This window comes from Quercus suber, unplaced genomic scaffold (assembly GCF_002906115.3).
Source record: "Quercus suber isolate HL8 unplaced genomic scaffold, Cork oak 2.0 scaffold_213, whole genome shotgun sequence".
Classification (NCBI taxonomy): Eukaryota; Viridiplantae; Streptophyta; class Magnoliopsida; order Fagales; family Fagaceae; genus Quercus; species Quercus suber.
The window spans coordinates 147,524-162,890 of NW_027069671.1; the positions used below are offsets into that span (position 1 = coordinate 147,524).

The 15,367-nt window shown below is 38.3% G+C and overlaps 1 protein-coding gene across 1 annotated transcript; it reads left to right on the forward strand.

Annotated features, from left to right (window-relative positions):
- Nucleotides 1-570: 570 nt before the first annotated feature.
- On the forward strand, nt 571-14,934 carry LOC111994698 (uncharacterized). Its single transcript, XM_065779556.1, has 3 exons — nt 571-913; nt 1,897-1,949; nt 14,680-14,934. Exons 1-3 carry the CDS (start codon nt 571-573, stop codon nt 14,932-14,934), a joined length of 651 nt encoding a protein of 216 aa, XP_065635628.1.
- Nucleotides 14,935-15,367: the final 433 nt, after the last annotated feature.

Below are 15,367 nucleotides of genomic sequence, written 5' to 3' on the forward strand. Positions count from 1 at the left end.
TTAAAGGATTACTTAACTCAAAATAGGATTGTATCCCAATTGGCTGCACCTAGAACTCCCTAACAGAATGGTGTAGCAGAAAGAAGGAATAGGGCTCTTTTAGAAATGGTTAGGTCCATGATGAGTTATTCAACTTTACCGATTTCTTTTTGGGGTTCTGCCTTATATACAACAATACATCTTTTGAATTTAGTTCCATCAAAATCTGTTCCCAAAACACCCATGGAATTGTGGAGTGGGCATAAGCCTAGTATGAAATATCTTCACATTTGGGGTTGTCTTGCACAAGTGTTAAAAGGGAAGCCTGATAAATTGGAACCAAAATCAGAAGTGTGTTTGCTTGTAGGTTATCCAAAAGAAACTAGGGGTTATTTATTCTTTAGCCGTAAAGATAACAAAATTTTTGTTAGTACAAATGCTAAATTATTGGAAAATGACTATATGAATAATTTTACTCCTAGAAGTAAAGTTGTGTTGGCTGAAATGAATGAACCTGTAAATGAACAACCAATGGATGAAACTAGGGATGATGTGGCTATATGAGATACATCACAAGATACTACTCATGACATGTCTAATACACAGGTGCCTCGTCGTAGTGGGAGAATTGTTCGGCCTCCTATAAGATTCATAGGTTTAGGAGAAACTTATGAAACTATCTCAGAAGAGCCTAAATCGGATCCCTACACTTATGAAGAGGCAATGAATGATATAGATGCACATCATTGGGTCCAAGCTATGAAATCTGAATTAGATTCCATGTATTCCAATCAAGTATGGGATCTTGTAAAGGTGCCTAACGATATTAAACCTGTTGGTTGCAAATGGGTTTACAAGAGAAAGAGAGGGATAGATGGAAAGGTTGAAACCTTTAAAGCAAGGCTAGTAGCGAAAGGGTATACACAAAAAGAAGGTATAGATTATGATGAAACCTTTTCTCCAGTAACAATACTTAAATCTATCAAAATTCTCTTATCCATTACTGCTCATTTTGATTATGAGATTTGGCAATGGATGTCAAGACTACATTTCTTAATGGCAATCTTGAAGAGGAAATCTATATGATGCAACCGGAAGGATTCATAGCAAAGAACCAAGAGCATATGGTATGCAAGTTGAAAAGATCCATTTATGGACTTAAGCAAGCATCTAGGTCATGGAACATTAGAATTGATCAAGCAATCAAGTCATTTGGTTTTGAACAAAATCTTGATGAACTATGTGTGTACAAAAGACATCGAGATAAAGTAGTAATGTTCCTAGTGCTTTATGTTGATGATATTCTACTCATTGGAAATGATGTAGGGGTAATGTCATCGGTAAATGTTTGGTTGTCAAGCCAATTTGATATGAAGGACTTGGGTGAAGCTAACTTTATTCTTGGGATCAAGCTTTGGCGAGATTGCAAGAATAAGAAGTTAGGCTTGTCACAAGCTAGATATATAGATAAGGTTTTAGAATGGTTTAATATGCAAAACTCCAAGAAAGAATTACTTCCTTTCAGACATGGAGTTCCTCTATTTGATGACCATAGGCCTAAGACTGAAGAGGAAGAAAATATGATGAGACAAGTTCCTTATGCTTTTGCAGTGGGAAGTCTCATGTATGCCATGCTTTGTACTACACCAAATATTTGTTATTTAGTTGGCATGGTCACTCGATATCAATCAAATCCAGGACCAAAACATTGGCAAGCTATAAAGCATATTCTCAAGTATCTACGGAGAACGAGAGATTATATGCTTGTTTACCAGTGTGAGGATTTAATTCCCATTGGCTATACAGATTCAAATTTTCAATCGGATCTAGATTTCTAAAAATCTACTTTAGGATGTGTTTTCACCTTGGGAGGTGGAGCCATAAGTTGGTAGAGTATTAAGCAATCTTGTATTGCAGATTCCACTATAGAGGCAGAATATGTTGCTGCTTGTGAAGCAGCAAAAGAAGTTGTATGGCTCAAGAAATTCCTTTCTAACCTTGGTGTAATAAGAATGGAGCAAGTTTCAATCACATTGTTTAGTGACAACAGTGGAGCAGTTGCACAATTTAAAGATCCAAGGAATCATAAGAAAGGAAAGCACATTGAGAGGAAATACCATATCATTCGAGATATTGTTGCTCGTGGACATGTGGTGGTAGCAACAATTGAAAGTGCAAATAATCTGGCAGATCCATTTACTAAAACCTTGCCTTAAAGGACCTTCGAGTCACATTTGGAGGGAATGGGAGTTAAATTAGTGTACAATAGTCTTTAGGGCAAGTGGGAGATTGTTAGGATTAGTGCCCTTAAATCCTATTGTATGATGCCATGAATGATATTAAGTGTGACATTATGTATGACATTATGTATGACTTAATATTACAATTAATAAATTCATTTTATTATTATCTGAAATAATGGTAACATGAATATTTGGACATTATCATACAGTCCATGAGATGCATAGTATGTAATTTATGTGATTTAGTCACAAAAGATATAAGTCACAAGTTCTTTGTAAACTCATAAATTTAGTTCGTAGTCGGTGATGAAATTGGGCATTTCATCCGTGAAGACTATAACGTATCAACTAAGATGATTTGTCTTGATCATGGAAGTGGAGACTTCTAGTTGATGTGTTGATATATTTTAAGAGTTAAGACATATTGAACTGGACCGCTGTGAGATTTATTATTCTCTTAAAGACTGTCAAATGAATAATAAGTCTCACGACTTATATTTGCATGAACTCTTAATCCTGGTAAAATAGTGGACCTAATCATAATGTGTAGGTTGTTTTGATATATCAAGAGTGAGATTTAAAGTAACAGTCGAAATCTCAATATTTTGGGCAGCCACATTTAGTGTTGATGGAACACATATTCTCAAGATGGAATTTGTAGTCTCTTAACGGAGATGTAAAATATTCCCTTGAGATAAGTTTAATGAGTTAGGCCTAACCACTTTAGTAAGAAATCACTAAAGTATATATTTATGTAATTGGATTTCATAAATATATGATGAATAACTTAAAAGGATTAAACCGAGATCTCACGGATTAAGATGTAGTATTTTACAAAGTGGTAGTTTACATTTATGACTTTGTATTACTACGAATATTTTATGAAGGGGTTGCATATACAATAATGTTTTGGGATGTAATTTATTAATAAGACCTAGAGTGCAACAATATTTATATAGTGGTATTAAATATAGTTAATGGTAACTTTGAACTTGTCAAGAGTTTACAGAAAAACCCAAGGCCCATTGGAGCTAGTGTCTTATTGGTCCCTTTTGGTCCAACTCCAAGCCACATACTAGAGCCCAATTGGAAAGGCCTAAAAGGCCAGCCCAATTAGAGAATTAGCTATAATGAGAGAAACATATAGAATTTTAAAAGAGACAAACATAAAATAGGGTATGTGAGTGTTGGACATTCTCTAATTCTCTCTTGAACAAATTCAATGAAACTGATTGAGAGATCACACTTCTTGGGCGTTAGTGGAATTGGAGTGAAGATTAAAAGTATTCTCAAGTGCTTACAATCTTTGTTTTGAAATTCACCACACCAAGGCATACTCTCTTTTTCTCAAATTCTGAAATTTACTTAGCGCATGTTATTAATTTAAAATGATGTAGATCCGTTAAATTTTCTACTGTGCATATGCATTTTTCCATAAGTGTGAGCCCAAGGACGCTTGTCGTCGGTTCACCGACTGTAGGATATGAGTCTAGAGATGCTTGCCACTAGTTCACCTAGCATGAAATGTAAGAATGCTTGTCGTTGGTTCACCCAATATAGGATACGAGTCTAGAGACGCTTGTCACTAGTTCACCTGCTGTGCAATGTGAGTCTAGAGATGCTTGCTGCTGGTTCACCCACTATAGGATACGAGTCTAGAGACGCTTGCTGCTAGTTTACCTGCTATGAAATGTGAGTCCAAAGACACTTGCTGCTGGTTCACCCACTGTAGGATACGAGCCTAGAGACACTTGCCTCGAGTTCACCCACCATGAAATGTGAGCTCAAGGACACCTGTCGTTAGTTCACCCACTATAGGATACAAGTCTAGAGACGCTTATTGCTAGTTCACCCGCTATGAAATGTGTTCAATAATCTGCCTTTTATGAGATCATATGCTTGCTATAGACCTGCATAACATGTTTAGGAAAAAGTGTTAGTTCATCTATATTTCCATTTAACTCATGGGATTTCTACTTATACCTAAATTGCTTGTTTTCTTGTAGATTATGTCCCAAAAAGCTGGCTCCAGGGGAGATTGGGGGAAGGCCCCTATGTATACTATGTCCTAAGGGGATGATTCTTTTGAGGATGAGACTACTTCGGTTGGCGAGTAGGTGGCTCGAGTTCTGTAGATTTGCTTTGACCGCGGGGAGGAGGATACTAGACTTGCCAGTGGTATATCTATAGAGACACAGTCCAGATGACAGCACTCAGTTGAGACAGCCAGTGTCTCCTCTGAGTCCCACACTTTTTCAAGTGGGGTTTCTTCACGGCGCTGGCCGACTTTAGGGAGGAAGGCCTCCGGAGGAGAGGTGCGAGCCGAGGATCTTGTAATTGACATAGATGCTAATTTTCCTGGGGAAAAGGTCCTACTAGAGTTTGGCGCTCAGAGGCGCAGTCTAAGGCATCCTGAACACTCACCTTCAACAGGGGTTGAAGGATCATTCTTCCACACCAACGCGGAGGGGAGAGGTATATTTCCTTCTTGGTCCTTCAGATTCCGATTATATGCATGAACTAACAAGTAGCTTCTGATTTCAAATGTAGGAAGGTGACAAGTTCCATCATCGGAGCACCTGGTCCACCTTCCTCCGGCTGTTATTAGCTCCTAGGACCCATCCGCGGTACGCTGCATTTTTGAGAGAGCAGGGATTTAAGGACTTCCTATGGATTCCCCTATTCACTATAAGGCACGGGATTGCAGAGGCTTTGATGCAGTGATTTCATGCCAAGACAGGCACCTTTCACTTAAGTTGCAAAGAGTATCCAATCCTCCCTCTTGACTGGATAATGATCCTGGGTATTAGATTTGGCGGCCACCAGATTCCGACTAAGGAGATGGGTTTTGACATGGCTTGCGAGCATTTGGGCATCCCTTTTCCATTGACTACAGAGACAAGGGAATATTTCGAGCCCACTGCATTGCCACAAATTCGTACTAAATGGTTGTAGAGTAGGATTCCCTAGGACGTGGCCCCCACCGACACTTATCTTCATCGGTTCTTCTTGTGGTTCCTTGGTAGTTACTTCTTAGGCAACAACAGTTTAGTGTTGACTTATCAGCTACTATGGGCCATGGGAATAGTCCCTGGCATCAGGACATACGATTGCGGCTCGGTGACCTATGGCCTCTTCATCTCTTTCTTGAGGCGGGCCTCCCAGCGAGACTTCAGGAGTTTGGATGGATATTGGCTGATATTGACATGGTGGGTGTTAGAAATTTAGATCCCTTAAAACAACAATTGGATTAACCTAGTTAATTCGCCAAGTTGTTACTTAGTCAAATTATACAATTCTAGATTAAAACAATCAAACAATCATATCAAAAATATAAAGTAGCGGAATAATAAATAACACAATGATTTGATCACCCAGGAAACCACACGGTAAAAACCTGGGGAGAATTTGACCCACCTATCCTCAAGGCAAACCTGAATCCACTATGAAAAAATTGAAGTTTATACAAAAGGACTTACAAGCTCTCCTCTTGACTTCCTAATGCTACCCACCAGTAGAACTTACTAACACGACCACGTGTAAGCTTCGAATCCACGGACTCCTTCTTTCTTGGATTCTCTAATCAAGATACAAGCACCCCCGCTTGTTTTTCTTTAAGCTCCAATAGCAGTAACCTTGTTGATCATCAAGATGTAGATAATATCTCTACCTTGAAAACCTTAAGTTTATGTGAAGGAAAGCTCCTCTAGATCTTACAAGAGATTCACATAAATTGCAAATATGAGCAACAAAGGCTCAGAGAGGTTTGGGTACAAAACCCTAGATACAAAAGAGGCACTCTCTTCTTTCTCTCTAAAAGCTCTCAAAAACGTGGCTTAGGGTTTCCTTTATATAGTGGGAGAAGTAGATCTGAAACCCTAATCCTTAATGGGCTTGTGCTGAGTTGGAAATTCTATAGAAAAAAAATTATGCCCGAGATTCGATCGATCGAGTCTTTCTTTCGATCGATCGAGCCGGGCCGAAAGTCACTAATACTTCTGCAGCCACTCGATTCCAACTTTACATAAAACGCCCACACTTTGAGCAAGTTTAAACAAGACTAACAACCTGTTTTGATCATGGTTTGCCAACAATACACATTAAAATTCCAAATATATAAATTCCTAAATCTTTATGTACAATCACACAAATGAAATAGACATTCATTGAACAAAAGTCTTGTGTGTTGTGTGTGAGGATCAAGTGTGGAATAGTCCTTAGACTAAAGTGAAGCTTCAATGATCAATTCAATCGAGTCATACACAACTGATACGAAATCAAGTGGACAATCTCTATTATAGAAATGAGTATATATGACCTCCCACACATTGAAATCAAAACTTAGAAGCTTTTCATTTGGCTTCTGCATAAGGCATAACAAATGGTCCATTTTATTTTGTTTGGACAAAAACATCTCATTTTGAGATTGGTGCTTGAAATTTATGATATTTCAACATTGATGATTAGCCTTTGGCTTTTTGAGCACCATACAAAACATATTAAAAAGAGTCGCTTTCCCTTTTTCCTAGTCAAATACTAGTATGTGCGACAGGCTTTTGCAGCTCAATATCTCTTTTCATTTGGAGATTTACATTTGGGAGCTCTATTTTCAAAAAAAATAAAGTGGGAAGAGATAAGACACAAGTCTATGCAAGTATCAAGACCAACAAGACTATTGACCAATTATTCATGACAAGCTTGAAGATCTATTTACAACAATCACACATAGTTTCAAGATTTCTTCCACAAGAAATGAGTGCATACAAACAAGCCAAGTCGTAAATGCACACGCCATTAGTAAAGTACTAGGCCAAACTCACATGTGATGATGCCAAACACTGATCAAACTTTGAATTTTTTTTTTTCATTTTTATGTGGTTTTTGAATTTTTACACACCACAAACAGAACAAGACAAGTAAGATAAAAAAAAAAAAAAAAAAAACAGCTGGTACAAACCAACCAGATAAAATAACAACAGCAAAAAGAAAGCAATGCATGAAATAATGCAACAGCAAATGTCCCTAAACATTGAAAAAATTTATGCATGGACATGTTATAATGCTTATGCATGAGTACCCCTCTTCACCCACACATCACGTGCGTTTGGGGTGATATCCTTGACGGATTGGGTACGAGAGTTTGGACTTTCAAACCTTCTGGTGAAACTCTCCAAGAAAGTGGTGAAGGCATCGATCATTTTCATCACATCCGTCATACCGGGATCACGATTTTGACTTCTTGGTTGCTCACCACCCCAAGATCTCATGTCATTTCTCATTCCTCATGACCGAGGTGCGCTTGCATTGTTGTCTGATCTCAGCTTTTGACAATTGGGTCTAGTATGTCCTTGCAATCCGCAATAACGACACACATAATATGTTCTGGGACTTCATTGTGATCTTGGGAGAGATCTTCCTCTAGTTTCATGTCTAGCCATAGACTGATTTCGGGGCTTATTCACCATTCGTTGCTCAACCACATTCTCCCTTTTTACATCCTTATCTTTCTCAAGAATGGGCTCTTCAACAACCGTCTCGTTTGCCTTCACAAACTTTACTCCTTTGGTGACTTTGGTTGATGAGCAGCTTCCTCCGGTGTATCCCAACCTGGACTTGTCTGAAGAAAGTTTTTAAGCTGATATAACATCTTCTAACTTCTGAGAGGAGACTTTCTCTATCTTAGCATGAGCTTGCACAACCTCTTGCTCAAGAAATCTCACCTTCGTATATGCTTTAGATAGCTCACCATTTACTGTTTCAATCTCACACTTAGCCTCTTTATATCTGATCAAAAGACTTCTGTAATCTTCCTCAGCTTTCTTCATTTTCCTTACAGCTGCCTTGGCTACTCTGGAATACTCTCCCGACTTCTCAAGTAGTAAGGAGTAATTTTCTTGAAGATTAGTTGTATTCTCTTCCTCTTCAGCATCTGATTCCTCCACAATCCCAATAGACTCTGAATCAGAATGCTCACCAAGCTCCTTCACAAGTGCACCCAAATCATCCGATGACTCCACATGAGCAATGGTCATGAAGGTGGAGTAGTTTCCCTCTCCGTCACAGCTCTTTTCCGAGTCAGAATCAGAAGATTCTAAATCACTGAGCGTCGTGGCATAAGCCTTGCCTTTTCCTCTCAGAAAATTTGGACACTCCTTCTTTAGATGTCCATGGCCATTGCACTTATAGCACACAATGTCTGAAGAAGGTTGATAATCCTTCCCTTCTTTCCTAGTAATCTCTTTCCTATCACCTCTTGAAGATGAAAATTTTCCTCTATTGAATGGTTTTCCACTGTTTTTCATTTTCAAGAATTTTTGGAAGTTTTTCGCAAGATATACTACTTCTTTCTCCATTCCATCTTCTTCGGAAGGATTATCCATTCTTTCGGTGATGGTTTTAAGAGCAAACGATTTACTCGTCTTGTGGGAAGGTAGTCCAAGCTCATACATTTGAAGTGATCCAATGAGCTCTTGGATCTTAATTTCATCCAAATCCTTGCTTTCCTCTATGGCTGTGACTTTTGCCCGAAAGCTCTCTGATAAGGACCTCAAAATTTTTCTCATCACCTTAGTATCTTCAATCTTCTCCCCAAGATTGAGTTTAGCAATTACAATTTCATTGAGCTTCCCATAGAATGAATCAAATGGTTCATCATCCCCCATCTTGAGCTCTTCAAATTTGGTGGTAAGCATCTGAAGTTTTGTATCCTTAACTTTCTTTGTACCTTCATATGTCATCTCCAAAATCTCCTAAGCTTCCTTGGCTATCGTCATTTGAGAGATCCTGTGGAATTTATCAGGAGACACACCACAAAAAATAGCATTTAACGCTTTACTATTAGCATTGGCTGCTGCGAGAGCTGCCTTATCCCAAGTGGACTTAGGATCCGTCGGCTTGGTCCAACCAATCTCAACCGCATCCCAAACGGTATCATCTATAAAGCATAAAAATGCTCTCATTCTGACTTTCCAGAAGACATAATTGTTCCCATCGAAAAATGGTAGAACATTAAGCGATTGAGACCGGTCCATCTCAAATAGGGTCAAGGATCACACTCAGGTATTTAAACCACAGCGAGTGTACCCGCTCTGATACCAATTGAAAGCTCGAAAATGTGTTGAAAACACAAGAGCAATTTAGACCCCCCAATTTAATGTTACGGCTCGATAGTTTTTACACTAACTTAATACAAAGTGCGGAATAGTGTAAATACGAGCGGATAAGCAAATAAGCTACTCTAATCCATAAACTAAACAACACAGCAGTATAATGGAATATAAAAGAGTAGAGAAGAAAGATGCAAACACAGAAAACACTAAGACGTGTTTTCGAAGAGGAAATCGAAGAACTCGGCGAAAAACCTCTCCCCTGCCCTCTAAGCGGAAATCGATCCACCAGACATTCAGTTGGGATACATGGGTTAGCAAGAGACCCTCCAAGTCTAATCTACCCGATGCACCTAAGCCCTCCAAGCTCCTACTCCAACAAGGCTTCTCGGAACCGTGTCTTGTCTAGCTCTCCAGATCCCGCAATAAGCTCTATGTTGCATCTGCCATTCCAGACTTCTTCCAATGCTTCCCAGCAGCACCAAAACGTCACTCAACACACTCAAAGGGTGAGGTAAGTGTTTGGGCTATCAACCTCTCAATGGTATGGAAATGGAGAGGGGAGAGTTGAGGAAATACCACAAGCAAGTGTATAGAGAAAGGTGAGGATGACAATCTCTAATTTCTAATGTGTTTGGCTAGGGTTTTCTCTCTGAAGCATTTCTCAACATTTGTGGGTAATGAGGGTATATATAGGATAGGTACAAAAAGTGTGAGTCAGTTAGTACAGGCTGGCAAAACAGATTGTCTCGCGGGTGTCTCGCGGGAAGGCCTTACCCGCGAGATACTCGCGAGATACAGCTGTCTCCACCTGGCCTAACTCTTTGCATTCTAGCATGTGCAAGGCACATGTTTCACTTCGCGGGAAGCTAAGTCACGACATACCCGCGAGAATCCTTCAGCCTCCAAATGCTTGAGTCTTCACACACTCTCTCTATCACACAACCCTTACAACAAATCCCATAATAAATACAGGGTATGAACAATTGAAAGTAATTACAATCAAATTTGGCACGGAATAAAAGCTAACAAAATACATAGTTGTAAATAACAACTTTACAGACTCAATAGAGTAGGTTAGATAAGGATTGGCCCAAAATTACTCTATTTTTAGACAACTTTACTCTGCTCCTTTCCACTGCCCCTCCCTCCCCCCTCAGCAACTAACTCTTTAGACCATAGGTACTCTATCCTTTCAGTTGATAATGCCAATAGAAAGGCCTTTGATTCCAATACCTAGGTTATAGACACTAGGGAAATGGACCACATGGCCCATTCAGTAATTATCCTCACTACCATTACTGCAAATGTGAACACCTATGTTCATTTACCAAATGGGGAATCTACACTTGTAAATCATATTGTGGAATTCACTTGTTAGGCACCTTGATTCTCACTAATATTCTTGTTGTTCCTTCCTTTAGCTTCAATTTAGTTTCTATTAGCAAATTAACCTATTCCTTTGTGTATTGCTTTATCTTCTTTGCCAATTTAGTTTTCATTCAGGACCTTTTTCATTGGAAGATGATTGGATAGGGTAAAGAACATCATGGTCTTTACTTCCTGCAATTGACCTCTCCATCATCATCTCTTATTCAATCAGTTATCAATTCTATATTTCCTTCTAATCTTGCATCTATAAATAAATGCTCTTTTGAAGTTTGGTACTGTAGACTTGGACACCCATCTACTGCTAAGATGCAATTGCTAGAATGTGTTATTTCTACTGTATGTAGTACCAAGAATAATCCTCGTATGATTTGTCCTCTTCCAAAGCAAAAGAGATTGTCTTTTCCTATCTGTTCTCATATTTCAAATTGTCCATTTTATCTTGTTCATTGGGACATATGGGGCACTTTGGACGTTCCAATAGTGGATGGCTAAATTTTTCCTTACCATTGTGGATGACTACTCTAGATGTACCTAGGTGTATCTCATAAGATTTAAATAAGAAACTCAAGGGTTGTTGGCCAAATTCTATAACATGGTTGAAAATCAATTTAATAAAAAAATTAAGCACATTCATAGAGATAATGCACCAGAATTTTTTATGAAAGATTTCTTCAACAGCAAGGGTATTATTCACTAATTAAGTTGTGTTGAAACCCCTCAATAGAAATCTATAGTTGAGAGAAAATATCAGCATTTTTTGAATGTTTCTAGAGCCTTAAAATTCCTATCTTCATTACCCATTTCATACTGGCCTGAATGTGTTTTGTCTACTGTGTATTTCATAAACAGACTTCATTTTTAAACTAGAGAAATACCCTATGACCCGGTTTGGATACCACGTTTAGTTGCGGCACGTTTTCAGTTTCACGTTTTCTCCCTTTTTTTTTTTTTTTTTTTGGCCGGCTTTTTTGACTTTGGGGACAAAATTCACTGTGCGTGTACTGTGCGTGCACTGTTCACACACTATTCACGCAATATTTAATATTAAAAGTGGGTCCCACAACATTATTCACACATTTAAAAATTATTTTGCTACAGTGTTTTCAATAACAATCAGTTTTTATCAACTTTCAGCAACAATAAGTGCTATCCAAACGGACCCTATGTACTTCTTTTCAATCATGCTCCATCTTATGGTCATATCAGGGTGTTTGTGTTTTGGTTCTACTTTGTCTAGCCACAATTCTAAGTTCTCTACTAGAGCTAGAAAGTATATATTTTTTTGGGTTATCCCATTGGTATCAAAGGACATAAGGTTTTAGATTACGATACCAAGACTGTTTTTGCATCTAGAGATGTAGTCTTCTACGAAAGTGTTTTTCCTTTTCAATCTCAGACTTCTTCTAGTTCTGTTGATGATCCATTTGTTATCCCTTTTTCTATTAATGATGTGTCTGTTCCAAATATTTCCCTACATCATTCTGATAATTTAAACTCATCAACTTCTCCAAACATTTCTATTGATCCTTCCATCAATTAGTATACTCATTCTGTAGAAGCTTTACCCCATCTAAATATCAATTCTTAATTTCTTATCCAGCATTTCCATCTAATCTACCTTCCTCTATATTTCTCTAGTTAATTCCACTCCTCATAATACTTCTCGACCACTCATGTTATAAGGTTTCCCCTCATCCCCCAAGTCATCCCTTTGATCTTGCTGATTTTTATTCTTATACCATATTTTCACCAAAGCAAAATCCTTTGCTTTATCCCTTTCTAACTCTATACCTGAACCAGAATATTTTCACCAAGTTTTCCAAAGTCCCCATTGGAGAGAATCAACAAAATTAAGACCTTTGAGCCTAATAACAGTTGGACTTTGACCTCTCTTCCACCTGGGAAAATTACCATTGGGTGTAAATGAGTATACAAGGTTAAATTCCACTTATATAGAACTTTGGAAAGATATAAGGTCAAGTTGGTAAGTAAAGGCTACACTAAGGGTGTGTTTGGATTGAGGGGGAAGAGAGGGGGAGTGGAGGGTAGTAGAGTAGAGTTAGTTAAAAATAGGCTGATTTTCAGCTAACTCTACTCTACTCCCCCTCAATCCAAACGGATCATCAGGGAGCAGATCTGGACTATTTAGAAACATTTAGCCTTGTAGCAAAATTAATTTGTGAGGGTTCTATTAATTGTAGCTGCTTTAAAGGCCTGATACCTCTTACAATTGGAATGTCAACAATGCTTTTCTGCATGGTGACTTGCAAGAGGAGATATGTACATGTGCTTGCCAAAGGGTTATCACAGCAAGGGGAGGTTCAAACCAGTAAAGGAACAGGTCCTCTTGTATGTAAGCTTAAGAAGTCTTTTTATGGGCTTAAAAATGGCAGACTACTCTCTCTTTACTAAAACACTACCAATCCTTTTTGGCTGTCTTAGTATAAGTGGATGATATCTTGTCACTGGTAATGACTTACTGTACATTAGAAGTCTTCAACATATGGTAGATGAAAAATTCTTGCTCAAAGACTTGGGTTCTTTACAGTATTTCTTGGTTTTAGAGGTTGGCAAGAGCAAGAAGGATTTTTGTTAATCAAAGGAAGTATGCCATTGAAATTTTGGAATATTTTGGTTTGCTATGTTTCAAACCCGTGATCCCTATAGAGCAATACTTAAAGCTCAGCAAAGATGAAGGTCTGTTAGTCAAGGACCTTCCACAGTTCAAAAGAGTCACAAAGAGATTGCTTTATCTAACAGTGACTTGGCCTGACATTACCTGCTTAGTTCACCACTTAGCCTGCGTTTGGATTGCACGGTAAGTTGCGGCACGTTTTCCGTTTCACGTTTTCTCCCTTTTTTTTTTTTTTTTTTTTTTTTGGCCGGCTTTTTTAGCCCAACGCGGCGACGTGCCTCGGACGCCGCTGACCGCGCGTCCGTGCCGCGTCCTGCCACGTGGCGAAGCCGACTCGCGCCGACGCGGCTCAACTCGAGCCGACTCGGGCCGATTCGGGCCGAAACTCATCTCTCTTCTCTGTGCTCTCCCTCTCTGCGAGTCTGCGGTAGTGCGGTGTGCTCGGACTGGCTTAAGAAAACAAAAGAAAGGTTAAAAGAAGAAAATGTATGAACTGGGAAGGGGACAGAGAGGAGAGGCGGAGACGGTTGGGGAAGAAAGAGTGAAAGACTAACGGGAAGAAAAGAAAAAATATGCCAAAGGAAAAGGCTGAGTCTGACTTGGTGTGGAGATTTTTTTTAAAATGTGTGGTGTAGATTAAGTTTTGGAAATTGGAAAATAGAAGGGGAAATAAAATAAAAAATAAATAAAAGGTGAGGATGATATTCTGATGAGACCAAAAGTCTTGGGGAAATAAAATAAAAAATAAATAAAAGGTAAAGTTGATATTTTGATGAGATTAGATGTGTTGTTGACTTGTTGTGGCAGGTGAATAGAGAGAATAAAAGAAAAAAGATTAATCTTGTGGGTTTTATTTAATTTGGGATCATCATATTATAGTTATTATTTATTATTATTTTTAAATTTGGGATATGTGTATATAATATAAAAAAGTATGCTTAGCAATATATTAAAAATATAAATAAAAATATTTTTAATAATTTTTTAATCGCCGAGTTCCGCCGCACCCGAACCCACATTTTTTAAAAATTGCCGAGTCCCGCACCGGCACCCGAATCCCAAAACGCACCCGTGCTTCCTAGCATAGTAGATTGGAGGAATTTCCCTTTAAACCAATTTGAAAGTGAACTTTTTCTTTTTTAAAATTGTCAAAAGAACTGTGTTTTTGTGCTGCAATTTTTTTATAACAGCAGCACTTTTCATAGATTTTACCAAGCATTCGCATTTCTTCAAAATGCAACTTTTATTGTCGCTGGTATGTTTTCAGACATCTGACTCAAACGGACATATGGTGCTAGATTTGATCATGTGCTCTGTCTCGCAGGTTCTGCTGCTTGATGAGCCAACAAGTGCCTTGGATCCAATATCAACGGAAAACATAGAGGATGTCCTAGTGAACCTAAAGAAGAAACAGGGAATGACTATTATAATGGTCTCTCACAGCATCAAACAAATCCAGAGGATTGCTGATATTGTCTGTCTCCTTGTAAAAGGTGAAATTGTTGAAGAGTTAAGACCTGATAAACTCTCAGAAGCCAAGCATCCTATGGCACTAAGGTTTCTTCAACTCAGCTCATAAATGCTTTTTTATTGTGTGTTTGTGTGTGGGGTGCTCTTTAGTGATAACTAGAGGAAATGCCACCAATACCAAAAATCAATTGGTGTCTTGGCTTAATAATTGCCTTTTATCATTATAGAGTGGGTATTATAAGTTGAAATTCTATGAAGTGGATGTCATAGCTTAATGATAAAAATCGTTGTTGTATATTTTTCTCTCTCCATGTTGGTGTACTCTATATTCCTATGAAGTCTGGACCATTATCAAGATAATATTATGGGTGCTTATCTCCAAACTCTTATAAGTGAGTTACTGTCTTGGCAATACCATAGACAGGGTCTTTTTCTCAATCATAACACCTCAACAATAAAAACATATCATCCTGGTATCTTTTAAGTTTTAAGTAATGACATTGTGGGATTGGGAATTTGAGGAACCGTAAAGGCTAATTTAC

Coding starts and splice junctions, on each gene's coding strand:
- LOC111994698 (XM_065779556.1), top strand. CDS start 571: ATGTCTAATACACAGGTGCCTCGTCGTAGTGGGAGAATTGTTCGGCCT. Junction 914..1,896: donor AGGGTATACACAAAAAGAAG/GTATAGATTATG, acceptor CTTGTATTGCAG/ATTCCACTATAGAGGCAGAA. Junction 1,950..14,679: donor GTGAAGCAGCAAAAGAAGTT/GTATGGCTCAAG, acceptor TCTGTCTCGCAG/GTTCTGCTGCTTGATGAGCC.